The 27,846-nt window shown below is 42.3% G+C and overlaps 3 protein-coding genes and 1 pseudogene across 7 annotated transcripts in view; 2 read left to right on the top strand and 2 right to left on the bottom strand.

Annotated features, from left to right (window-relative positions):
* Vg (transcription factor vestigial) overlaps positions 1 to 21,500 on the bottom strand; it is a 46,099-nt gene extending 24,599 nt beyond the window's left edge. Inside the window, exons 1-2 of one of the 5 annotated variants that reach the window (XM_071770171.1) lie at positions 20,364 to 21,500; positions 18,921 to 19,315 (exon numbers count right to left, since the gene is read on the bottom strand). In XM_071770171.1, coding sequence (XP_071626272.1) covers positions 18,921 to 19,121 — 201 coding nt within the window. In that variant the 5' untranslated portion in view covers positions 19,122 to 19,315; positions 20,364 to 21,500. Of the gene's footprint in view, positions 1 to 18,920 lie in introns of all 5 variants that reach the window. The other 4 variants (XM_071770170.1, XM_071770173.1, XM_071770172.1 and 1 more) reach the window with 4 other exon arrangements.
* LOC139809011 (uncharacterized) lies at positions 2,823 to 4,193 on the top strand (annotated as a pseudogene).
* A 642-nt stretch (positions 21,501 to 22,142) lies between the features above and the next one.
* On the bottom strand, positions 22,143 to 23,518 carry LOC139808327 (uncharacterized). Its single transcript, XM_071770176.1, has 2 exons — positions 23,325 to 23,518; positions 22,143 to 23,016 (listed from the first exon to the last, which is right to left on the bottom strand). The coding sequence occupies exons 1-2, from the start codon at positions 23,421 to 23,423 to the stop codon at positions 22,408 to 22,410; spliced, it is 708 nt and encodes a 235-aa protein (XP_071626277.1). The 5' UTR covers positions 23,424 to 23,518; the 3' UTR covers positions 22,143 to 22,407.
* Positions 23,519 to 24,718: 1,200 nt separating this feature from the next.
* On the top strand, positions 24,719 to 27,068 carry LOC139808381 (uncharacterized). Its single transcript, XM_071770285.1, has 2 exons — positions 24,719 to 24,904; positions 25,438 to 27,068. The coding sequence occupies exons 1-2, from the start codon at positions 24,791 to 24,793 to the stop codon at positions 27,061 to 27,063; spliced, it is 1,740 nt and encodes a 579-aa protein (XP_071626386.1). The 5' UTR covers positions 24,719 to 24,790; the 3' UTR covers positions 27,064 to 27,068.
* Positions 27,069 to 27,846: the final 778 nt, after the last annotated feature.

The raw sequence follows: 27,846 nt of genomic DNA, 5'->3' as shown, positions 1-27,846 counted from the left end.
TTCTTATAACGATAAGAGCATTTACTTAATTAACAACAAAATAACTTTTTCTTTGTGAACTTTTCGGTATCTAAAATTGTTTTACATATTGCATTTTACAAAGAAAAAATCAGTATTCGAAAATAATGTTAAAATAAAGCATATTAATGCTTATATATCTTTAAATTGTCTCTCAGAAGATTAAACTTTCGTTATTTTTTGGATAAACAAACAATTGCGGAAACTATTGTTTCAAGTCAAAAGAAATGGACATTTCCGAGTATGCTTCAGTTCGACAAGCGCATCCTACATTGTTACCAGAGAGATTTATGTTCCGTGCACAAATGATTCCGTCAAAAACGCGTGTAGACGTCCGGCGGCATCGCGGCGCGGCCGCCATGCTTCTTGAAGCGCGCAGACGCGACGCGGTAATTGCGAGGCATAATTGCACGGCCCCCTTTGTTTCTTCAATTGCTCGTCTAGACTGACGGTCGGCGTGTGTGGGTGAAGGGAACAAAATGTCTCGACGGGAAAGGAAAAAAAAACGTGATATACGGCCGGTAGAAATTTATGATAGAGGGATTTTTTAAATAAAATTAATTCTTTCTCTCTTCCCTTTTTCAACTGAACGATATTATTTTAAATCAGAAAATTGCCGGGAATGTTATCTATAATTTATCTATACGAAAAGTTTATGAATTTCAAACCCGTTCTCTTAATCTCATTCGAATACCGCAATTTAGCAACTTCACATTGTTATCGATTATCCATTTTGAAACATTAATAAAAGACTGTTTGAAATATCAGAGAGAAATTTCAATCGGCATTCAACGCGGTGTTCATTTTTATCCGGCGTACAATTTGCTGGAAACAATTTATTTAACCGATAACTATCGCCATTCGTTAATAACTTTTCAGGTTTCCGTGAAGCCCCAGCTCTTCTTGGATTCTTGGAATCCTAGCTCTTTAGAACCTTAGATCCACGACTTGTTGAGTCCTTGAATTCTCTCGGATCATCGTATCCTAACGTGCGCAGTAACTCAATGAGTTAATTTCCGATCAATTAACAGTGAATTCTGTGTTTGCGCAGGTACTTAGGTAAGAATTTCAATTAGTGGACGAGGGAGGCGGAAAGGAAGAGGCGGGAAGGGCACGATCGAAGACTAAGACAATTAACGGAGAGTTCGCCGAACAGGGTCGCGCTTCCGGGTTTTAACGAATCAACTACGGATTAATCGGGCTCGCGATTTTCTTTGCACGTGCGGTTTCTTTCTTTCGATCCGGGAGCGTCACACGAGCTCGTTCGCATTAACGATAATTGAACCATCGCTGGCCTCTCTAATTGCATTCGTTACGAGATATGTCGAGGTACTTTCATACAGTGCGAGAGATATGCACTTTTCGTCTTTTTGTATCCGCTCGATTTTTTATCCACGGACATAAATATTTCCTAAAACAGATGAAAATTCTCTTTTCTCATTTCTTGCTGCTTTAATTATCATTAGAGTGAAAGAAGATTATAAAAATTAACATATTTTTAAATACGAATAATTTTGATTTATCCGTTTATTTTCTTGCATTAGCGAGAGACGGCTAAAATTAACAGAGTCTGCAGCAGTGTATTTTCTTACACGCTTCTCGCCGAACAGTAAGCCACTTCTATACGCGCGGCAAGGGTAAAGAAGACGCGGAGGAAAGGGTGCTTTGTGGTAAGTTTTTCGGCTCTACGGCGAAAATGGGGAAATTGGCTGGTTGATGAAGCGCGAGCGGAGGAAAGTTTATGAGAACCCGGCAAGAAGAGAACGGGTGGCTAATTTTTAAACAAAGCCTAATTTCCGTAACTTCATAGCATAGTCTCGCGGTGGTTATTACTTGCCGGGATAATAAATGATTATTACGCCGTCGGGGGAGGAAAGGGCAAGATGGGGGGAGCCGTGGGGGATTTCTACGAAGGTGGGTGAATCGCTTTGATGTTTTCTCGCTCGAGTGGAAGCAAGCCAAGCGACAAACTCTTCGATATTCGGACGATGAAGAGCACTTTCCCCCATCCCGGGGAAAGTCGAGAGACGAGATACCGCGGCGAGAGAATGGTTGTTGGACTCCATCCCCATCCACCCTTTAACAGTTAGTTATCTCTTCCGTAATTTCTTCGCGGTGGAACTTTCGTAATACGCACCGGCATGGCACATCGCTGCTCGTCGTATATACACACACTCTCTCTCTCTCGCTGTTTTTATAATACCTACCGTTCTCCCGCTTACGGGATTTCGTTCCCAAAATACACGGATCCCTGCGTATCCCGGTCTTTCTCTTTTTCTCGCCCTCCTCCGCGCCGACAGGTCGTCAATGAAATAACTGCGAGCGGTGCCGCGAGACACGCGAAATTGATGAAAGTATGCGCGCCGCGCGCATTCCGCTCGCGTTTGCCGTCGAGCGGAGCGGAGCGGACTATACGCGCGCGAGCGCCTACGACGAACGACGATCCTCCTGCTCTCTTTCTATCTCTTCCTCTGTTCTTTATTAATGAGGGAACATTCCCGGCGAGATTCGCGTCCCCGGCTCGCGGCCGGACGGCGCGGGTTCGCGCGCGAACGAAGACGCGAGGAATCTCGCGCGCGGAAATCAACACGCTCGCGCCGAATGAATGAAAAACAGATGCGCGCGAGAACTCAAAATCCGTCCCTCGTCCTTTGATCCTGAATGGGGAGGAAGAGAAGGCAGGGGGCGAGACCGGCAGTAGGTCCCCCGGCGTATTTTAATGTCGACGGCTTTCGGATACATCTAATTACGAAGCGCGTTGCGGTTTCGCGAGCTATTCGCGTCAGCCAGAATCTGCATCGATCATGTCCGGCAAGCCGCTAATAAAGCCGAATGCCGGCCAAGTATTTTGTCAAGAGCTTGACATGCACGTCGCGCGCATTCGTGTTAATTCACACTCTCATTGCATAAAGACTTTCGAATCAAATCCTATGATTTTAACCGCGTTGGCACGCGAATCTCTTCTCGATCAAGAATATTTCAAGAATCAAGAATCAAGAGCACTCCCAGATTAATTCAATTAAAGAACATCGGGATTTTAGATAAGTTAGAGTCTACATAATTTATATCATTTAAAATTTCGCGTTCTAAAAAGTCCAAGCGAAAGTCGATGCCATTCGCTTCTCTCACTTAACTTCAGAAGTAAAGGGTCAAAGTTCCACGGCAAGAGACTCGACACTTCATCTTCCCGAAAGACAAACTGGAAGGTGGAAAGCGAGGACGTTGAAGAGCTACAGAGAGAAAGAGAGAGCAAGCGCAGTTTGGGCCTTCGAGCCCTGCTGCGCGAAGATGTAGGGATAAGGGGATATAAAGGGTCCTGGTCGCGGTCTGAGGGCAAATATAGACCGGCGTAGGACATCGGGAAAGGATTCCCGACGGGCCGAACGGGACCGAATAGCACCGGTATGGAAATGCGATCGGCCTTTAAACGTCGAACCGCGCACAGCTATGTTAATTCCCGCGCGTGTTAGCCGAGGTGTAACTTCTGTTTATCTTCGTATCGGCCCCCAGCCAGATTTAACGAATACGAACGGACCACCTGCGAGACACGAGAAAGCGAACAGCACTATTCCCGCTAAAATCGCGTAATTCTCCGTTCATCTACAGTTTGACCACGCGTTTTATTTGAGAAAGAATTAGGAAATCTATTAATGGCCCGCAAAGAAGACAGAAAATGATCCGTTAAAACAAAGATAAATAGATTTCAATAGATATCAATAAATATCAAGAGATTGACACTTAGTTCTCCAATGAAAAAAAAAAAAAGATTTTAAATCGACTTTCGCAAGGAAATGTATAAAATAAACGATAGAAATTCAAATATTTATTAATTGTTTTCTTAGATCTCCTTACTTTTGTTCGACATACCAAAATTATATCTAAAATATTTAATAAAATTATATTATGTCTCGAACACGTAAGTGAATATGTATCTGTGATATATGAAAAATGCGAGTTTATTTGATTCTTCGCACACGTGCTCATTCATGCTGCGTGCGTGATGGCAAATCTCGCCTACCGATCTGATCCGATGTGATGGATTCACTTCGCTTCGCGTGTGCAATGGAAAGGCGAGTGATGGCTACGAGCGTCAGCTAAGAACGGAAAACGAATACACGACTATCCTCTTTTTTCTCGCGCGCGCCTCCCCGGTACATGGCCCGGATGAAGTATAACTTATGGCGAAACGAGCGGGCTCTTCTTGTAAAGCAGATACAGCTAAGAGCCGACATTAATGATCCCATTTGTATGCCGCGTGGCGAGTGTACTTTGCGATAATACGAGGTCGCCGAAACGCGTGAGATCTCGCAGAGTCGAAATTTCGCGTGGAGCTTCTTGTAATTAACCAATGTAATTATTTATGCGTTGTCATTCAAAGCGAGACCGTCTTGTCTTTATCACTTAATTTCACTGTCTCAAGTTTTGAGGATTCGCGTCTGAGAACGTAAGTTTCACGAGCGTGGATTTCGAGGAGTATGGGACCCCTAATGGAGTCAAGAACACAAAAATGGAATTTTCGAAGGCGAGAATCTGAAAGATTCAATCGGAAGTGAAAAGAATCCCGGTACTTGAAATGCTGATAATCTAAAGAATCCAGCCTCTAAAGAATTCATATATTTCGCGGAGGCTTATATCTTTTACGGAAGTATTGACAAATTGCAAAGTTTCCCGTAAGACTTAATATTATAAAACGGCATTCCTCCGCATAAAATAGTCAAAAGTGATGCATGTTACAATGTACGCCGAGGCCCGTAACGGATTTATTAAGAGAACGTAAAAAATGAAAATGCCTCGCGGAGTAGGCAGCTGCTGCGACTATTTGAAAGGAATTTCGAGATTAGAGGAGATGCCGTCGTGGCCGATGAATCATTCCGGGCACGCGATTTCTGGCATTCAAAGGAGGCGTTAAGTGATTAAACGACCAGTTGTCATCGGTGACATTAACATATTACGTGCACCGTAGCTAGAGTTAATGTCTTGTATCCATCCAAACCGTTTGCGCGTCGCGCGGAAAAAAATTATATATGACAGAGGCGACGGTTCTTCAAGAAAGCGTTGAAATGACCGTCAGCGAAGAGAAAAGGAGGTCTTGGCGTGATAAAAAGCGTTGTTGAACCAGTAGACATGTTTAGGCGACTGGATACGTCTGGATAAATAACTTTCTAGCTAAATGAGAAGTACTTGACGCAATTGTTATACGGTAAATTGTTACAAAATTCTGACGACAAACAAGAATGTACAAGAAAACGTTCTTTTTTTTCATACAACAAAGTCAACAAGAACTATATGTAGCATATAAATGTAAAAAAATTATATAAATGTCAAAAAGACGTAATCTAAATTCACGAATATACATATGGTCGAGAAAAAAAAGTTTCAAATTAATACACAGTATGTTGGGATCAAGAGAGAGAGAGTAAGTTTGTAACAAGGTCCGGACTTAATTTGATGAGAAGCACGGTATGTGTAGCGTAAAGTGAGTTAATATAGAGGTTCTCCTTCTATGAGGTGCGAACGCTTCTCTAGTTTCTCAGGATAACACAGACGCCGCGATGCGTGCAATTAAGGGCATATGCGAGAGGATCTTGGGAACTTGTGATCACAGGACGCGCCTCACAAAGCTATCTACTGAAAGCTCACTCAAACTCATAGATACATTAAGAAAATTTTAGGTGAGAAAAAATTCAGAGACTCTATTGAGAATCTAATGAGAAATTGCTAATAAAGCTGCTGCGATATAAATTTTTTGTAATACGGTGAATGTCTCTGTACAAATGCCATTAAGAGGAAATGTTTGAAGCAATATTTTATGAAAAAAATTTCAAGTTGAAACAAATAATGTCTTATCAAATTCAGAATTAACAAGTGTATTACGAATGAAGCATACTTGAGTAAATTCATAAAATTAAGTTAATTTATTGGACACTTGGAACATTGCATTTATAGAAGAGATATCCAAATTAATTATTACATACTCGAGATAAAAATATCGAGATCCGTGCGTGGTCAAAGCCAAATAATGAACGAGCGATGGAGAAATACTGGCGACGTCAAATGCAAACACATTGAGTAACGCAAAATAGAAATTCGGTAAGATAATTATGATAATCGTAGTAACTCTTGAATTTTATATTTGACGAGATAGCACTCTTGATGTCCCGAGAGTCATTAACAAATGAACAAACACGCGAAAAGAGCCATCGGTTTCGCTTTCCATTAGATGATAGAATTAAATCAATCCATATTTTTACAATTGTCAAATTAAGACAATGCAAAGTAAAATAAAATCACAATTTCTTTGCAAGAAATAATAAATGATAAAAAAAGTTTTAAGTCCTTTGAACTACGGCTAAAAAGATTGTTTCGATAAGTCTGTTTGCATATTAACTCGGATGTCACTGTTAAAAAATTATTTTTATCAATAAATATTTATAAATATAATAAAATGATGTTTATAATTATGACATCCAAAAACGAAAACCTGAAGATACGGTTATAACTATTAATCACAAATTCGTACAATCTTTAGTTGAAAATTCAGCGTAAGCTTTGCCTCATCGATCTTACCCATTTATGAGTATAAAGGAAACGAGGTGACAGCCCATCTCCCAAAAGTGATTTATGTCGACATGACTACTTACCGGCTAACTTATGGTGTTTACCGATTCAATTAGGGAATACAACCGGCGGCCCCGTAAAACGAGATACATTTGCTTCAGCATTAATTTACGGAAACGGCCCGCTGTCATAACAAAACTATAATAGACCTTCGGTCGGGTGGCACGACGCCAGGTTTTAGTGGCCGTATAAAATGCGCCGGAATGTTTACCCACCACATTGTCCTCGACCACATCGTAAATTAAATTCTCGAATCATTTTAATCGTAATCTCGCGTGTCTTAATCGCGTATCGCGAAAGGTTGCATACGAAATCATCCCTTCTCGAAGTAAGTACACATTATTATGCGCAACTTGTAAATGCCCGATAACCATATCGATAAAATTATTATGTAACATGTCGTAATAACATCTGCATGCTGTCTTAATAAATCGGCGTCAAGTATTCCTGAATATTGATAAGCCACTAATAAAGTATTAATGGAAGCATGTAATATATCCTTTAATGTGAAAATTAACATTCGTAATTATTTCAACGATGTTCTGTAATATCGCCCTCAATCTATCATCACGACTACAGGTGCTCCATTGTTATCTGCAAACTTCGTAGCTCTCATTTGTAGCTTGAAACAAAATGTTGTTTGTTAGCTTAAGCTGACAGAGCTTTAGAGAACGTCGCGAAAAACGAACTAAATGTCGGCAAGCACGCGGCGTTTTTGTAGCTAAGACAATGTCTGGGTATTCTTCCTTCAGACGACGAGACCGAGACGTCGAACAACGCGTCGCCTCTATATTTACATGCCCCAAAGTCAGTGGCCCGCTCAAGTGATTCATCACGGAAACAGATGCTGAGAGAGATCCTAGATTCCAATGTTAAATTTTTTGATCGATCCTGGCTTGCGTGAGCTCGAAGAAAACTATAAGTTTTCTGAATCTTCCCTGAATCTCTCTTGCATCCTAAGCTTTTAGGGTGATATAGAATCAAATTTTAACTTGCTTGCACGTACCCTTTCATTAGATTATAGATGCTTTGCTAGTCTGGGAAATTTCTTGAACTGAAGTGATCGATAGTTCTCACTACACGATGAGGACGAAAAGTAAGCGGCAATCAGGCAAAAATATTTTTGCTGGGCTAAATGTTCATCGGATGAAAAGTCTGTGGCACACACGAGGACAGCAGCTGGTCGACGATGCGACAAATCATACCCTATTGGACAGCCTGCATGTCGACGTCCCGCGCAAAACCAAGCGAGCACGTGCAAGCCGAACCCTGCAATGTGACCGGTGATGAATCCCTAAACACACTCTCTCTCTTTCTTACTTTCTCCCAAATCCTTTGAACGAATCGCCCGCAAATTTATGAGGCGCCGTTCTAATCTTACGCTCATCTACTTAAACAGCCGGAATATCTCGGTATTACACATCGTCGAAAATTCTCTAAACATACAAAAAGTATGTATGGAGTGTTCTCCACACTACTTGGAAATTGTACAATGACAAAATTCGGCGAATTTGAAGACCGTTTAAATTAACGAATACTTGTCGAGCAGCTAAAATCGCGAGCCTCTAGTGAATAAACGGACACTGCATTTCGATCGTTGAATTCGAATCCTGCGCAGAGAATGAAGGGCGATTAATTAGAAATTGTTCGGTATCAGATATCTAAACGAGTGATCGAGTTGCCGACGAGCGACACAATCGTCGGTATCTCTTTGATATATCAGCTGGTTCCGACCGGACCAGTTCTGCTTGCCGTCCAGTCCAAATAATATCTGACCCAACGCGTGTCACATGATGGCCAGCAGTCGGGAAGAACCGGCAAAATGCCTGTCGATACACTGGACGATCGAGGAACCAGTTCGATCACTCTTTTTTACCGTTTCGCATATAAGATATTTTGACGAAGAATTAGATCTAGAATCCTTGTCATTATTCTTATTAAAGATACATGGCCAAAATATTTAAGAATGCAAAACTTTGTAATAAAAGTTACTGCTTTAAGAAGTATAAATCTACAAAACCAGTTATTCAGTGTTTCCATCCAGATTTTCAACTTAAACCTTGAGTGGTCGTGTTGTTAAATGGAACGTTAGCGCGCTCGTATATGGATGACATCTGTCACTCATTTTTCAAGACAAATTAAAATATAGACATATGTTGTGAATATATATTTAAAATTAACATTAAAATAAATTTAAAAATTGCAGGATTTGTGCACGTGGATGACTAACATCATCCGCGCGATTATTCTTGGGTTAACACAAAAATCAGTTCCAAGCTCTTGAAAAGAGAACCCTTCTATACAGATTCTCACCTTTCCCAGGGGACGCGCGGTATATTAGTTTTCCCAAATGCGGCAAGTTAATACAATCACATTAGCATCCTGTTAAATGAAATTGCCCACCTAGAAAGAGAAGAGGAGAAGTGCCGTGAAACAGAGTTTGCGTCGGCGAGCGAAAATAGACAACTCGCCGACACAGGCAGGCGGCATCGAGAGAAGTAAAAGGGAGAAATCCTCGAGAGGGGCGAGAGGGTTCCGCGGGGTTAAACAGCTGGTATTTCAGTAATGGAGCCTTATCGCCGGAGCTACTGCAGAAGTCCGAGTTCTCGTACGCCGACGACGGCGACAAAGTCGGCGGCTCGGATCGGCGACTCGGATATTCGAAGTCCGGTCTCCTGGGAGTCAAGTCGAGTCGGGTCGAGTCGCGTCGAGTCGACGGCGTTTATTAATTCGCCACTTACCGCGCATACCCGTGGCTCGTTTCTTCCGATAGAGATGAGGAATTGTTCGCGTTTATTCCCTTAACTTACGGTCGCGCAATCACCGACTGGGAGAATCAACAAAACCGCCGATATCGTAAATACACATCCCGGCCATACCGTCGCAACGCGATTAACTGGGGACCCGACATGCCGCTAACAACAATAATAACGATTTGAATTTTTATGCGTCATGTTTTACCTCTCGATGGCCGTCGGATGCGCTTAATGTTCGACTACTACTCGCGAGTCCTAAAGAAACGATAACATTTTTATACGATTGTGTTTTTTGCAGCGTAATAAATATTTTCCATGATTTCTGATCCTAATAGATACTATTGCACAATCGCAAAGATAGATCTCAGATCTCACGCGGGTCCTTAGATCTTCAGAGTTAACAGGAACCCAGACGATGATGTCATCCCAAACACGCGGGATGAAATCAAGAATCGCGCTTTAAGTTATAACAACGTACTCAGAGAGATACCCAGCGTCTGGATTCCACACTTCTGGCTTGCCTGGCAGTTAATCTCGCGGCGATGCGTGTTTCGGCGGGATTACCGGGCGGTCGCTTGTCGTAATTGCGTTTAAATATACTCGAGGGGTAGTCGCGAAAGTCGCGCGCGCGCGCGCGAGGTAGAGTTCGCGGGTACGAGGACATGCGGAGGTGCAGCGGCGTGATTTGTGGCTTCGGCTTCGTAACAAATAGACGCGCGGGCATTTTCTCGGACACCGGGTGCGCAAAGTGAACAAAGACAAATGGCCACGCCGCGCGACGCACGTGACTAACGACGAGCGGGCTGATAGCTGACGCGGGATTTTTTTCTGCAAAAGATTCGATCGCCACCGATCCTTCACCCTGATGAACTGATATCTCGCGGGATAAGGGTTTTAAGTTCTTCGCCGTTTCGCACAAATACGACTAGGTCGAACGAGCAGAATCCGGTCGCGATTCCAGGATCGCAATTTGAAAAGTCGAGACACGATGTGATCTTTCCGTTCCTCGGTATTTATTTATTCTTCATTTTTTTCCCTTCAAGGCATCTAGAGATTCTAGAATCCAAGGATGCGAACAACCGTGGAATCGAGGTTACGAGGATACGATACGAGATCGGCAAGATCGGAAGATTTCCAGGGTCTCTGGATGTTTTTTTTTTTGCTGTCGCAACCAGCGGCCGCGAGTTCGTCCACGGACGAATGTCCATCTGTCCGCGCGCGATCTGCAATTCAATGCAACCGCCTCGAGCAGAAACGCATCCGCGCTTTCTGACGAGGAAGGCACCACTCCGACGGCACAAAAGAAACGGCTGCCGCTTCCACGCGCGACACTTCCTTCTGCCTGCTCGTCTCTTCCGCCTCCCTGTTCGCTCTTAAATATTATTCCCGTTCGCTAACGAGAAGCAGAAGTTTTAATTGATAACTTTGGCTATCCTCGGACAAAAAAAAATCTTACATCCACTAATCGCTAATATCGCTACGATATATTGCACTATTAATGCCTATTATTGCATTCTATGTTTTTATAACGATAAAAAAAATTTTTTTTATGTTGGATACAAGTGTTGCGTGAACACAAAATTCTATGATACGATTTAAGAATCATTCTGTCCGAATATGTTACATATCAGAGTGAGGAATGTCTGTATCCCAGGAAACAGACAGTATTCGCGAGCGATTACGACAGAATCATCACCATTCCGGGTCTTTGGGCAGTCGTTTCAGGCCTTATACCAGGAGCGACCGATCGCTTTTTGCCCGATGATTGTCCACCGGCGTGTTGTCTTTACCTGGCACTCGTGGCACCCGATTCCCGATACCCGGGATGCCGTTTTATCTCAGCCACGCGGTCGCCGATCTCCGCTCTGCCGCTGCCGCCGCCGGGTCACGTATTAATTTTTTCGTTTAAACCGGTAAGGCGAGTTCACCTCGATTTCGCGACGATTCGGTGAAAGTTTTGCGCGTCCCTTTTTAGCAGTGGCTGTGCCACTGCGACACTGACCACCGTCGCCGCGAAGGATAATGTTCTACATCGTAAAACTAGAGTAATTCATTCAACACTTTCGCGCACATTCAACTACAGATATCGCCGCAGTTTATTCAGCGAAAATAGATACTAGGCGGAAAATAATATCTTTACAAAATTAAAAATTATTTTTTCTTCATACACAAGAGGGAATTAAAGATCGCCAGTAATTGATAAACTTGAAAGCTTGTTATCTCTGATAGATAAAAATATTTCTTCTTATGCATCACTATATGTTTCGTCCGTTAAGGACCAGCTATACGAGAAACTCGTTTATTCCTGCGACGTCAATAAGAAAGGGAATTCGCAGGAAAGCGAAATCCTCTGGAAATAGATAAGCGATAAAATAATATTTATTACGTAACGTGTGCGCACACGGGGTCAGACTCGTTCGCCGCGAGACTGGCAGAAACACCATTTTCCCGTTTAAGTGGTGATAAAAAAGTCAGCGACTCGGACTTCCAGATCCTGAATTTATCGAGACCTCGCAACACCCCTACTTACGGCTCTCTTTCTATCCGTACCGCACCGTTTGATCCTACCGCGGTCGAGGATGCCGTTGCTGTACCGGTCTGAAGTATCATCGTCGTCATGGCGAACGTCTCTCGATATTACCGTCGTGCGTCTTTTATTTCTAATTTTTCTTTCCTTTTACCTTTCATACATTGGCGCGCCACGAAGGAAAAGCCCGTGCACGGACTACCGTTCTACCAACTTGAGCTATACTAAGATTCATTTAAAGAAGAGTGCGTATAAAGAACGTATAGATATATCGAAATGTCCATCGTCGCCACAGATTATTAGTCGTTTAATGAACTTAGGATCTGTATACCTTAGAATATACACAAAATGGACATAAGATTTCTGGAATTAAAGATATCTAAAGTCACAGATGTTGAAGCGCATCATATATACTCTTATAATTCAAACAGTCCAAAACGTGATTAACATAAAATCGAAGTCATCGATCAAACGAAACATCACGCGTTTCACATTCAGAATCCTAAATATACAAGATGCAGAAGAACTTTGAAATCTAAAGTCGTGTTTAAGTTAGCGTCGTATATAAGTGCTTATAGGATCCACCCTACTTCATTAGCCAACAATCTAAACATCCAAAGACTCGGTAATGCAATTCATAATCCTTTGTTATCTCCAAATCGACCAATGACCAATGATGGCATTGGTTTTTGTGACTGATGCAGTGAGAAGAATCGCGAGGATAGAGAAGAGGCAGGAGGGAAGGTTTCATCGACGATGTCGATGTTCCCTGCTCGGCCGAGCACGACCGACGGAGACGGCGATCGTAGCTCATAGCCGGTGCAGTAACAGCTCCTCTTCGACTTCGACAGGGTCAGCCAAGCCGGCCGGCCGGCCGGGCTGGCTGGCCTCGCGCTGGCTTTTACGACGCGCGCTTCCATCGACACGCGGATTGATCGTAATTAATTCGTTTTTCCTTCTCCAACCACGCTGCAAGCACCGTGCACCGTAGCGTAGATATCGAAACGCCGCGTCGGCACTCGGCACCGGGTACTCGCGTGACCGCGCCGGCGAATGTCGGAAGCGATTCATACGAGGAGAACGAGGCGGCAGGGGGAGAAACTCCCTACGGTCGGCCGCGTCGGAAAAATGTTGTTCATCGCATGGTCAAGGGGTTAAGTAAAGACGTAAGGTCTTGCGTGCCTCTCTGGGAACTCCCGATATACCGTGAGCCACGCGGGGAGCGTTTAAATGTACCGCTCGCCTCGCTTCTTCTTTCTTTTACGGGCCGCACGATCGTTCCACGCCGCTTTATGAGCGAATTTTCTGCGTGGTTCGCACAGTGGCGTAGAGCCCCAAATCTCAGGATCCAGGAAATACTTGTGAAGGGAACCAATGGTAGGAAACCAAGAATAGTAGGATGGCGATCAAAATTTGAACTTTCCCTCGGAATAAAAGGGCTAAAAATACATGGGAAGAAGACATTAGGAATATTAACGGACTATTATAAAATTGTAATATTATAAAATTGTCTATGTTACATCAATATAACATAGACTTGCAATAATACGTACATTGTCCTAGACCTATCCAATATCTCGAGATCTCAATGCAATTCGATTTTTACATTCATCAATAATTCGATATACATCCTACAAAATCGGTTCATAAAAAATATAAATTCCAACCGGAATCTTCGAGCGATGCTAATGCATCAAATTGTATAATCACTCTACCACTTTCTTTCCTCATTAATACGCGCGATCTTTATTCATGGCTGATTTGAAATACACGATTGTAAATCCACTTCTTCGATTCATTACGATTTCATGGAATTTCATGGAGCCAACACCGGCTTCCCGTTTCGCGATCAACAGGTCGAGTTCCACTCGGCTGCCGGGCTTGTTGTTCCGCGATTTTAGAAATCGACGTCGCATTCTCGCAGCGATTTTCCGTGACAGGTTGTATAAGCGTTTGCGACAGTGATCTCATAGGTGGAATGCAAAGACGGCGGGCGAAAGGTCTCGCGCGCTTAAGAGCGCAGGGGGATGGCGCTGGCCGAGAAACTAGTCCCCGGTGGAAATTTATTCCGGCGAAGCGAGAACAACAAATTACCGGCCGGTAGTAGTCGATCTCTCCTAATACGATGCGACGGGAATGCCAGAGCTTGAAACGCGGCACGGTATCAACATTACGGAAGATTGACGACATACTGACAGTCCGCTGGAAAGTAGATCGATTGTTCCGATGGTGACCTCGTAATTAATTGATTTATGGAAGAAAAAGCGTCAAGTGAATCACATCAGCCGGAATGCAACGCATAAAAATGTGACATTTAGCCTGAGAAGATTTTAAGAAAAATCCTAGAGAGACTCGAAATGTCGAGATTGCTGAGGTATAAAGACTAAGCGTTCGATCCGCGTATACGATTGGCGAAATTGATCTTATTTAATTATACAGTGCACTTCTAATCGCTTTTATCGCTTATTCTAATCGTTTCTTCACACAAATGAAAAATGAGTAAAAATAGATGCTTCTTATCATTATTGTTACAATATTTCCTCTCTTGAATTTGATTCAGTACAATGAGTCAAATTGATGAACGCGCTGATTGCAGATCGCAAAGTAGTTGTGTCCTTCGTTCGTTAATCGCGAGGAGAGGCACAGTGCCAGCGCGGAGAAGAACACGCAAGAAAAGGAGGGGGGAAAGAGAGAGGGAGGAAAGAGAAATATAATAAAAGAAGTCATGGCAGAGGAGCCTGCTTTAGCCAGGACAGATCCCGCCGGGACGATAACACGAGGACACATCGCCACCTCGGCGCGACGATCGTAAAACTTGGTCAGGTAAAGGTGCGGTCCGTTTGAGACCTGCTGCTAGGAGGACGGACAGGAGCTGGTTATAGGCTAGGTATTATAGTCCTGGACTGCTGTCGGTCTATCTCGCGAGGGATGCGCGTCCCGTACGCGTATCCTTCGGGGTGGTCCTGGCGACGACATCGGTTCATTAATCGGCCAAGATACCCGAGAAAAATGCGCTTTTACGACTACTCTCCCTTCCTCACTCTATCTCGCCTTCGCTCTCCCTTTCTCTCTCGCCTTCTCTCTCTCTCTCTCTCTCTCTCTCTCTCTCTCTCTCTCTCTCTCTCTTTCTCTCTCTCTCTCGATCGCTGCCGGCTACGGGGTCTCTCTGCCAGTTTCGTGAGGGAGGCGCCCGGATGGGCTTATTAACGTTGCCGAGGAAGTCTCGAGAAAGGGAACTGGGTAATTATACGTAGGATTCGATTAACGCGACACTTCACAACGTTGTTTCGGGGTTTCGCTCCGGCCGACGGCCGGAAGTCTACGAATGCGACTATACGAATTACACGAGTTCGAGGTACTGTGTATCTAAATGCCCTAGATTCTAGACGCTTTGAATTCTAATCGCTCGTAATCTATGCCTTGAATTCTGGATAGCTTGAATCCTCGTCTCCTTGGGGCCCCCCCGAGTTCCTCGGATACCAAATTCCTCCGACTCTGAAGCCTTCGAGACCACATCTTTAAATCCCAAATTTTTTATATTGCGAATTTTGCAAAATAGCGCCGATGAGAATGTTACCTAAAAGCTTTTAAATAAACGTGCTATGCTGCGTTGGATTATCGCATTTGTTAGCCCTATTTTCGTTAATCGACTCCGATCGAGTACAAATTGCGTGACATAACTTGCAGCGATGGTGCAAGACTGCGCGTATACGACGGTATAGTCACCGCATATGTGCGTACGCTGCGCGCAGAAGAAACATCGGTCGGGTAACGAGAGTGCTAATGAAGGATAGCCAAGTTCTTACGAGCCTCTCCTGAGACCAGCACCTGTCCCTCCCTTGGCACACGTGTTTTTCCGATGAATCGCGCTCCAGTCCCTGGACTTCTTTCTGTCGCCTAATTTTTTACAAACCTCATATTATGCGAAATGACATCAGTCGACATCAATCAGCGGATTCCATAGTTATTTCTAATAAGAGATTTCGTTTTATTTCAGAGAATAAAACTGTCTGCCAAAAAAAAAGAGACCAAGTACTTACTAATCAGCGAACCTTTTTCACTCTCGATTAACGATAAATCTAAAGCTACTACTATCACGTTATTTAAGTCCCGGAAATTTTTCTCAGTCCGGCTTTTAATGCCTGCGGTTCGAAAGGAATCGTGCAGTTTTTGCGATGCCTCGTGTATCATTCTTCGCGAGCGCGGGGTCCATGCCACGAGACGCTCGTTCTCTTACTCGGCCAGGCGAGCGGGAACGATAAAGCACGGCGGTTTCGGAGCGTCTCGTGAGAAAACGACGCGCATTTTTAACGCGCGTCACGTCGGTACGCGCTTTCGTACGCGCGTGCACGCGCACGCATATACACGCGCGCGGGACGATGCGGCCGACACACTGCGAAAAACACTAGCGCGGCTATTAATTCAGAGACCGAGGGACAGAGAGCGGAGGCCGGCAAAGAAACAAAATGAGCAAGGCTCCTCCCGGTTTCTCGGGGGGCCCTAAATAAAAGGAAGGAGAGAGAGATTTAAATAAAAGTAAATTCATGTTGCCGCGGTCGCGTGAACTACCCGGGCTCCGAGGATATGAGCCAGGGAATCCGCGGGATCCTTTCGCTTCCCTCGGGGGAACCCCCTCGCGGAGAACCTGTCCGGCTGTCGGGATCGGCTTTCCTTCCTTTGCTCCTCTTTGCTCGTATCGCGCGCGCGCGCGCTTAACGCTTTTGCCGGATGTTATCTCGCGATCGCTACCACGGAGAACGGAAGAGAAAGACAAAAGAAAAGAGAACGTTGGAACGTTCACATTTCTACAATGTCTCCGGAAGATTGATAGATAAATGGACCAACGATACTTTACAACTATACGTCTTGCAAAGAGAGAGAGAGAGAGAGAGAGAGAGAGAGAGAGCCGGATTTGTTTAATCGCATAAATAATTCTTGTTAATTAAAAATTAACTTTTAAATAACCGGTTGAAATATATGTGCGTTTATATGAATATATAGAATGCCAGAATTAAGAAAACTTTTAATTAAAGGACGTTTTAAACTTGTAAGATCCAAAAATTGCATCAATTTAAAATTATTTCTAAATAGAATTTATTCTTACACTTATTATTCCGTGATACACAAAAATTTTCAACTTTGCGAGATCCTGGGAAACTTTTACTTTCTAGAAGACATTTCTTTCTTTTCTTTCCTCTTCTCGTATTCCAGTCGATAAATTTTAGTGGCCCTCATTTGCATATTGAGATTAAACGAGATACCAGAATGTAACTACCCAATTTATATATTATTCTTAAATTTACTTTTCGATCATATTTTTTTAAGTAATCAGTGTATAAATGACACAATGAAGTTGTAAAAATGTTGAATATTTAATCGCGATAGTTCTAAATCTTCAACCTCTCTTCGAAACCTCTCTTTCCTTCTCTACCCTTTTAACCCTTTTAACCCTTATGATTCAAGTTTCATGAATCGCAATAATTTGTAACCTGATGTAAAATGAATTTTCCCAAAAATGTATTCTTCTTATTCTTTAACAATACTTGAAAAATATATTGGCTCTCGGATAATATCTCAAAGATATTACCGTTTCAGAATTCTCTCACAGTATTCTCGTTCTCAGAACGTCTTCGTTTTCCGAGAATGTGCTCTCAAGAATATTCTCGGTGCGCGCACCACTAGTTACAAGCGGTTTAATATTACCTAGGCGAGGTTGGTGCTGGAAAAAAGGAACATTACTTTCCCACCGGCGCGGCCCGGGAAAGATAGCAAAACGGCGCTCGACACCCCACGGTGCACGGATGGGTGCTCGCCGAGGGCAGGAGCACGCCTGACCTCCCAGCAGACAAATTAAAATGATGCACAGACGAATCCACGCGTTACTCGCGAAAACTTCTTCCTTCTTGCTCGTCTCGAAACTATTTCAGGATACGCGAGGCTGAGCGAAATAGCGGTGTTTTTCGAGTTCTAGGAAAGGCTACTAGGCGACATCCGTGAAGGACCGACAAATCGAGAATCGAGTGATTCGAAGGGACTACTTGTTATTCGACAACTCGGAGGATTCGCTATACGAAGATCCGAGAATCTAGAGTCGGCAAGCTTAAACACGAAGCAAACTCAAGGACTAAGGAGCAGAGATCCAAAAATTTAATCTAACCATCTAAATTTAAAAAAAAATTTGTTAGTAAAGTTTAAACGTTTATATAAACTAAGTGTGAAATACCAAGTTGAAATAATGTTTCTCTTTTTTCATAATGTGTTTAACTTGCTCCAAAGTTCGATTATTGTAGTGTTCCTTTGATAGTAAGCTAAATAAATATATTTTGCTCAATAAAGTCATCTTCTTGACTTAATTTATATGGCAGTAAAGAGTAGGTATTCATTCGCAGTAAAAGCGAAGAGAGTCGATGTAAAATACAGGCAAAACTTGTTATAAATAGCTACATTTTTTTTTTACCAAACGTGCTTAACTTAATGACTAACGTGGGTCTGTTTTTAATTGCTTCGGACGATTTAAGTACCGGGGACAGGCGACCAGAGAATGGGGTTATAAAAATGTGTGAATGGACCACCTTCGAAATGTTGGGTGTCGTAACGCATTTTATTAGCATTTTCGCACAATCTGTTACTTTATCTATTATAGCGACAGATTCTATATCGCAGTATCATTAGGTCAATTAATTAATCAGCGAGTGTAGCCGAATATAATCAACTCGTTTTACTTATTTACCTTTTGACGTATTCAAGCAATTTTACCATCTTAAGAGATTATATATATATTACTGTTATATTATAAACTGACTGTGAATTAATTTCATAAATTTTCGTATCACTTATGATTATTATTCTTACTCTTATTGCTATTCATTAGAGATTTTATTGCTCATTAAATATATCTGTCGAGTTTAAATTTACTATCTTGCAATTCTAAAAATCAACAGACTTTCCTTTAACAGAATTAACTCCCATCATTTCAAGATAAAAAAAGAAGCTCGACTTACCCTGTCATACTGATGCGTCGCCGTCGCCGCCGGGAAGGGTTGAAAGGGCGCCGGTCTGGCTGGGCTGTGGTGGGCCGCGTGCGGATTAGCGTGGGGGTGGTTGTGCGGGGCCGCATGGGGGTGGCTCGGATGCGGCGGCGGTGGCCGATGGGTCTGGTAGATGTAAGGATAATATTGATACATCACATCGGAGCAGCTCATCACCCCGCCCGGGCCCGGCACCCCAGAGCTGGCCTGCAGACTTGCGTACCCGAACGTCGCACCACCCTTTCGAACCACACCACTCCTGAACTCGTTCTCCAACTCCGCCGTTGGCTCACGCCGCGGTCGGATCAAACGTCCGAGATCATCCAAGGTCACTAAAGTTAGATCATCACTAAGGATAACGGTTCATGCTGCAGCAGACAGCGATAACGAGATAATTCAATGATAATTATTGCCAAACAGCTTTCTTTTCGGATACCTTTACTCTAGCGTTTCTTCAATAGCTTATAATACGATCTCAATTTAAATATTCTAAAGATCTAAAGATATCACTTAGATATATTAGATTAACGATGTTTATAAAAAAAATTGGATAGTTTGTATTATTGGCACCAACAGTCTTATACTCTTTTAATTTTTACGTCGCTTGCAATCGTTCAAGATTCAGGATTCATCAAATAATACAGCATTAACCCACAAAGATGACGATGTCTCGATATTTATCATCATTTATGATTTCTCATTCATCCAAGTGCAGTTTATATTATATAAATATATTATCATTAAAAAATGTTTAATCTTTCATTGTTTAGATACTCTCGTTTAGATACAATAATGATCATTTTTATTAAAATGCACCGAAATATATCATAGTAAGCAATAAACAGTTTAGCAAAGAATGAATAGTTTTATTTGTTCTTTCACGTAAATCACTAAATCACAGCAAATCACGAAACTACGTTGATAATTCTTCGAGATAGCTGAGACAATGGAAAAGACTGTACAAATCGATCGTTCTTCTTTTTTCCTCGATTAGCGCGTCTATTGAAGGCAAAAAGATTCGGATAGTTATCGTCAGCTAGATTTGTCAAATTGTCGAACATATCTCCGATTCAAGATTCCACGAAAAATGGACAAGACACATGAAGGTATCTAATAGCAATCCTTTTGTGTGACACTTCCTCTTCTTTATTGTTATATATTATCTTACTTTCCAAGATAGTCTTCTTCAATCTTTCTCCCAATAATTAATCTTCGTACCATTTTCTTTTTTCCCAAAACTTTTCTCTCCGATATCCTTCCTTCTAAAAACTTTCTAATTTGGATCAATTGTCACTGATTTCAATATTGTGTCAACCACTTGCTATGACGCGCACAATTTGACTCCATCACTTAGTTTAACAAATTCCAATTGTTCACAATTTACAGTTGTGCTCACAATTTACGTATGAAGCTTACCGTCTCGATGAAACATGTATAATTTCTCTCCTTTATTAACACTTCATTGACATTTCACTTAACTAGTAACTACTGTCACCGTTCTCGTCACTTCATCTCATGCGTGTCAGACGCGAGATCAACTGAGGTTCAAAATGACACGCGCTACTTGTGTTACAATATGTTTCATCCGAATTATACTATTTTTTTTTCTAACAATTAGGTCTATTCTCGATGATGTCCTCTTCAATGGTAAAATCACGATTGTCCAATCGCGACACGTTCAGATTCAACGCAAACGACAGGCGATCCTCTTGAAGAACGAGAGAATGTGACCGGTTGGCGAACGAGGAGCGAGCCTTCACCCTCGCAACGTGAGCGGAGCGTGTCGCCGATAGTGGTGTGTCTCTCATGGGTGAACACAGACTGAAACCCCCCGTACGCGACACCGTGTGTCACCCTCTCTCCATAGAACCTCTCGCTGTCTTTTTCTAGAGCCGTCCCCGTCGTCGCGTCGTTTTCGAGCGCGGAACGGCTGACGCCTGGTATTCTCTTTCCCCTTTACCATCACCCCAACACGTTGAGACCGCGACGGTAGGATCCGCCTCCTGGCAGTGCCAACATCGGCCAATCGCCGTGCCCGATTGTCAGGGCCAATCGCACTTGGCCTGCCACTACCACGAGCTCTCCCCGTATTGATCCCACAATGAACCCGACTGCAGCTGTGGTATTAAGAAGTTCGTACTCGGGTTAAACCACCCCCGCCTAAACCTCCTCCGCTCTCTGCCCTCCCCCCTTCCTCGCTCCGGCTTCTTCGTGGTCTTCATCCTCCGCTACGGCCTTCCTTCTATCCCGGGCAACCATCCCCCGCAGCGCGCATAATGAGTCTTAATTAACAGTTTCGCGGTGTTTTGGGAAGCTTAATTTGCCGTGGTGAAAAGGGAAGAGAGAGAGAGAGAGAGAGAGAGAGAGAGAGAGAGAGAGAGAGGAAAAGAAAGAGAAGAAAGAGGGAGAAGAAGATGGCGTCTTCAAGACAGAATTCTTACGAAAATGTTACTGTCGTAGAAATTGCATCTTTACGCAGCACCGACCGCTCGACTTCAGTCTGATCTTACATTATGTTTGACACAATTTTCAAGGCGAATAAAACTTTAAACTTTATAGGATAATTGAGGAAAAAGAGAGAGATATATTTCATTTATTTTTAATGCTAAAAAAGTTAATCCGAGAACGGTCATTTTTATACCCCAGTGTCGAAAAAATAAAACTTACACGTAACAGTAATTTTAAAATATATGTGTTTCTTTCGTTTTTTAAATATTTTTTTGGTTTCTCTTTACTTTTTTCAGAAAATATTGAGTAAATCTATATACATACTGTCTTAAAATACTAATAAATTATAGAACAATGAAAAAATGTAACATGTAATTAATAACAATGATTTTTAATTGGTGTAAAAAACGCCAGATGGCCGTTCCGTTAAAAGTAATGCTAAAAAAGATGGAAGACAGAGTATGGTCGTCGCACAAAAATTAATACGTAAAATCGTTTCGAAAATGCACATAACAGGATGCTGGGTTTCGAATATTGTTTATTACTCATTATCATTATTTAATGATCATACATACACTTGCTAAAACAAATACTGTAATTAAAGATATTAAAAGTATATATACATTCTACTTATTCAGTCGCTTTGATCACATTTGCAATTATATTACGTAAATATGTATATGTTTACATTCATATGTAAATATTTCCCAGAAAATGCTATTACTCCACCTCCCCCTCCCCCCCCCCCCCCCACCCCCCACCCCCACACACACATGTACTTATTCACACATACCTCGCTCGCCTCTCCAGCTCTCGCGATCTCGGAAGCGATCGACGTTTTCGGTCGAAGCCAACAGTTTTCGTGTATCTATTATATGAAATAAAGCTCAGAAAATTAACTCAGTTTCGCGCTCTTACGTCATCTTAATTATTTCTTCCGATCTCGATAATTCCGAACATAATTCACCCGATAATTCACCAGTGACCAAATCGGTTTACCGCGTATTAACAGCTATTCGTTAAACAGTTTCTTTTTCGCAAGTTTTTCCAGTCTTGTATAATTTTTTTTGTTTACAAGTTTTTTAACTTTTTTTGAGAGCCACGACCTCTTTTCTCGCCTAACAGCCAAGGGGTTAATTTGATCGGCTTCCCGCCTGAAACGGATGCCAGCGGTCGCGCCTACCGCCGTGGGCTCTATTCCACGACCGTTTGCACGTCGCTGAAGATCCGCGAAATCAGTGAAGAAACTATTCCCCCTTTGTGTTTCAGCATCAAAACGGAGGCGCGGCTCCACGTGTCCGCCCGCTTCCCTTCTGCCGCCGGTTCCGTAGTTCCGGGGGAAACTACGGTACGTTCCCGGCTGGAAAGTGTAGGAGCTGAAGTAATCGTCTAAGTAATCGTTCTCGTCTATCAGGTGCAAATTGTTCAATAGGGTATTAGGTTGCGATTGAGGCCCGGGAATCTCCTTGCCATCTTCACCGAGATCGACGGTGGGGTCGTTGTCGAAAAGAACAAGTCGAAGATTTTCGTTGTCGTCGAAGGGCAATTGCGGAGTATTCTTTAAGTTTGCAACGATCGAGCCCTGAGGATCGGCCTCGCGACGAAACCGATATGGTGTCGTCTAAATAATATTTATAATAAAATGTTTATAAAAATATAATTATAAAACTATATTTATATAAAACTAAATGTGTGTTTCCTATGGTGCTTCTAAACTTGTCATAAAATATTTTTAAATATGTCAAACAATTATCTTTCTATAAATTTTGAACAATGACAGAATTTATATAGAATATAAATTAGGAAAAATATATAATTATAAATATTGTGAAATCCACATATAATACGATCAATTAGCAAGAAATTACAACCGAGAAAAAGACGGAGAGAAAATTATTAATTAAATTATGTAATTTAAAAAATATTTACGAATATTTTGGTATTGGTGGGCCAGTGTTGTCCTTTTTTTCTGGCGGTTGTGTACGCAACGACGCAAGATAAGACCAAAACGAGAGCGAGTAGCTTCATCTTGACTATCAATTGAAGAAGGAAGAAAAGAGATTATAAGCGAGAGCAACGTAGTCGCTCCCACTAAGCGCAGATGTGACTGTGTCGAAAGGAGGCTGAGCGCTTTAAATAAGGCTTCATATCTTTAAATCTACGTCACTGCCGCGGGATCTCCGCGTCTCTTCATTTTTACAATTTTTACCTCGCAGAAGCAACAACTGCTGCATTCAATGCCTTCGCGAGACAAAATGAGGGATTCCCGGTTCTCGGTAGTCGTGATACTTTTATGACCTCTCCGCTTCGATTATCGCTATATTACTTTTCTCATCGTTATCTCACTTACGATAATATGCGTACATAAGCGTGTATTTACATGGTTTTGCATTTATGATATTATTTGCCTTGTGTATGTCGAACTGTTCCAGGTATTTGAAAGCATGTATGCAATTTACATCTTTGTATCAAAAGTGATCCAAGACATAAAATGTGGAAAATAACTCTTGCTTTTAGATTTTAGCATTTTAGGGTAAGCGAATTCCTATTTCGAAACAGCACCTATTTCGGAACACTTTAATTTTTTCTCATGTTAACCGTTACGTAATGTCAAATTTTGATGTTGGTGACACAGACAATGCTCTTTGCCACCAACATCAAAATTTGACATTACGTAACAGCTAACATGAGAAAAACTAAAGTGTTCCGACATAGGTTCTGTTCCCTATTCTAAAGATTTTGATAGTAATGTTATAAAGAGTATAACTCACAATCAGTGAAAGTATAAACATCTCATCAAATAAAAAATGGGATAGATCGATATTTTAGAAATATTTTTCAGGATATAAGTGCGAAAGCATATAAATACATTTTGCTCATCTTAATAAATATTTTCAGTAATAATATCTAAATTATCTAAATTTGTTACTACTCTGTTATATTCATTATCTAAATAAAAAAATTAATTAAATAATTTGTATGACTACACGTTGCATTTAATCTGCTCGTATATGGTCGAAATAAATTAAACAAAAAGATCATTAGTCATATCATTAGAAACGCAAGTGCGATTTAAGTATGTATGACCACTGTAGTTCAAAACATTAAGGAAAATACGTCTAGATAGCGAAAGGCGTTATTTACTGCGCGAGGGTTCCCCGGAGCGAGAGAATGTCGCGTGAGCTCAACTCACAGGCGCGCTCACTAAATGTGCTACTGGGTATTACCCAGAACGATAAGTGATGCAACGGGACTATTGATGAAAAATTGAGTACATCCCCGGGATTCTGAAATTCGTATATAAGCAACCGATGCAAGGCGAACAGGCATCAGAAGTAGTTTCACGCTTCAAGCGAAAACATTTCTTTACTTTCACAAAGGAATAGTTAGTCATCATGAAGCTGCTAGTTTTTGTGTTGGCCTTGTCGTGCGCTATCCTCTACACGAGCGCTAGCTTGTCAAAGGAAACATTGCCACCGCGATCAACCGATCCAGTTCTTCCATCACATGTAAGTAGTTGTTATTATTTAAATAAGTAATTTACTATTCAAGTAAACCGAAAATAAGTTTACTTTAAACACGAGTTGATAGTTAAAGAAACTCTATTTTCTTAATTTATATTGAGCTACTTAAATATTTGAAGACAACATCATATTCAGAATAAGTTTTAAATAACTATATATATGAATAAATAGTCTTCCTCTAAGCATTAAATATTGGCTCGCCTGACACTTAGCGTGACAAATTGATGATACGTGACTGTGCATTCATTATAGCATGTGTTGCACCGTAATTACTTTACATTTCGCGTGACTCACAAAGACACTTGTCGCACTTGGAAATTGTCATTAAATCGAAATTTCTTGCTTTGAAAAGTATCTTTGTGAGACACTCTTGAATAATTTTCGTCACCTGTATATATACTTCTGTATAACTTATCCAGATAAATAAATCGGATTTTATATATGCACACACATATACACACATACCTATACATACAAAAGAATTATATTTTCAAGAATATTGATTTTTTTTCTTCTAGGAACTTCATCGTCGTCAAGCCAACTTCCAGCTTCAGGAGCCAAAAAGAGGTTCGATAACGTTTCAAGGGACGCAGCCTCTGAGTGGTCCGCAGCGTCAACCAAGTTGGGATCTCAACGCCAATGCCAATGTTTTTAACAACGGCCACACAACTGCAGACGTTTATGGAGGACTAGGTAAAGTGCCTGGACAACGAGTGCAGCCGCACTTCGGCATCCAGGCTGAGAGAAACTTTGGCAAAAACGGTTTCCTCAGAGGCCAGACCGAATTTCAACAAGGCCCGCGAGGTCGACTCTCTCCTTCAGTTGGCGTAACCGGTGGCTTCCGATTCAGAAGAGAGGCCGAACCTCAAGGAACATCTCTAAGCTTCCATGGAACGCAACCTCTGAGTGGTCCGCAGCGTCAACCTACCTGGGATCTCAACGCTAATCGTAACATCTTGAATAACGGCCACTCAACCGCGGACGTCTACGGGGGATTGGGTAAAGTACCTGGACAACGAGTGCAACCGCACGTCGGCATTCAGGCCGAGAGAAACTTTGGCAACGGTTTCGTCAGAGGTCATGGTCAACTTCAGCCGGGTCGAGGAGGCCACGGTGTTTCTCCTTCGATTGGTATTAATGGTGGCTTCCGATTCAGGAGAGAGGCCGAACCTCAAGGAACATCTCTAAGCTTCCAGGGAACGCAACCTCTGAGTGGTCCGCAGCGTCAACCTACCTGGGATCTCAACGCTAATCGTAACATCTTGAATAATGGCCACTCAACCGCGGATATCTACGGGGGATTGGGTAAAGTACCTGGACAACGAGTGCAACCGCACGTCGGCATTCAGGCCGAGAGAAACTTTGGCAACGGTTTCGTCAGAGGTCATGGTCAACTTCAGCCGGGTCGAGGAGGCCACGGTGTTTCTCCTTCGATTGGTATTAATGGTGGCTTCCGATTCAGGAGAGAGGCCGAACCTCAAGGAACATCTCTAAGCTTCCAGGGAACGCAATCTCTGAGCGGTCCAATGCGTCAGCCCAGCTGGGATCTCAACGTTAATCGTAACATCTTAGATAACGGCCGTACAAGCGCCGGTGTTTACGGAGGATTAAATAAAGTTCCTGGACAACGAGTGCAGCCGCACTTCGGCATCCAGGCTGAGAGAAACTTCAACAACGGTTTCATCAGGGGTCATACTCAATTTCAACCAGGCCCGGGAGGTAGACTTTCTCCCTCAGTCGGTGTAACTGGTGGCTTTCGATTCAGAAGAGAGGCCGAACCACAAGGAACTTCACTAAGCTTCCAGGGAACGCAACCTCTGAGCGGTCCGCAGCGTCAACCTACTTGGGATCTCAACGCTAATCGTAACATCTTGAATAATGGCCACTCAACCGCGGACGTCTACGGGGGATTGGGTAAAGTACCTGGACAACGAGTGCAACCGCACGTCGGTATCCAGGCTGAGAGGAACTTTGGCAACGGTTTCATCAGAGGTCACGGTCAGCTTCAGCCGGGTCGAGGAGGTCACGGTGTCTCCCCTTCGATTGGTATTAATGGTGGTTTTCGATTCAGGAGAGATACCGAAGATGTTGATGAAGTAGAGCCCGAAGATGCTGATGAAGTAGAGCCCATCGAAGAATATTAAAGAAATTTCAGGCTATCACTTAAATGGCCTGATATTTTATAGGAGATTTATAAAAAACTGCCGTTTTTAAGTTAATTTTCTTCAAACTGTAAAGTTTCATATACTATATACTACTTATTTATATACTACATATGTATTATTCCGCATATTATTTTGAGATTAGTATTTTTTGAGGCTATTTTATAAAATATACATATAAGTATTTGGTGTCGGTTATTTAAAAATAAATAAATAAATAAAATTTTATCAGAATGTTTTTCTACATTTATATATCTATTATGTACGCCTTTCGAAAATGTCAAAAGTAATTTCTTATTTGAAAAATAAGCAAGATTTAATTCCAAACGAAATAAAATTTCGTCATCTTTCTTAAATTCTGCTATTTCTCTTAATTCATACTATTTGCAAAGTAAATTAGTAATTATCGCGGTCGTAGGGTAGCACCCGGCAAACACTTGACCGTGTCAAATCGCGTCCAATGTCACCAAACGATATCGAATTTCGCGTGTTAGCAGGTCCGAACGACGGGTCAAAATCCAATAAGTCTCGACAAGCGTGACAAGAGCGTCGGGTTTTTTTGCAAGGGGGTCTCAAAACATGACGATTAAACATTTTCGCCTGAGCACCAGGAACGTGCAGTCATTCTGCACGTGGCCACTGCCACAATAGATAGATACGGGGCGAAAGCGGACGAGGTGCACCCCCTGCTATCTAATAGCTGGGCATTAAATTTGTCAGTGATATTGCCGGAGGGAGTCGCTCTTGCCCTTGCCCTTTCCGGAT

This window comes from Temnothorax longispinosus, chromosome 2 (genome assembly GCF_030848805.1).
Source record: "Temnothorax longispinosus isolate EJ_2023e chromosome 2, Tlon_JGU_v1, whole genome shotgun sequence".
NCBI classification, from domain to species: Eukaryota; Metazoa; Arthropoda; class Insecta; order Hymenoptera; family Formicidae; genus Temnothorax; species Temnothorax longispinosus.
Note: the sequence above shows the minus strand (reverse complement) of the source record. Positions and strands in the feature narration are given on the sequence as shown.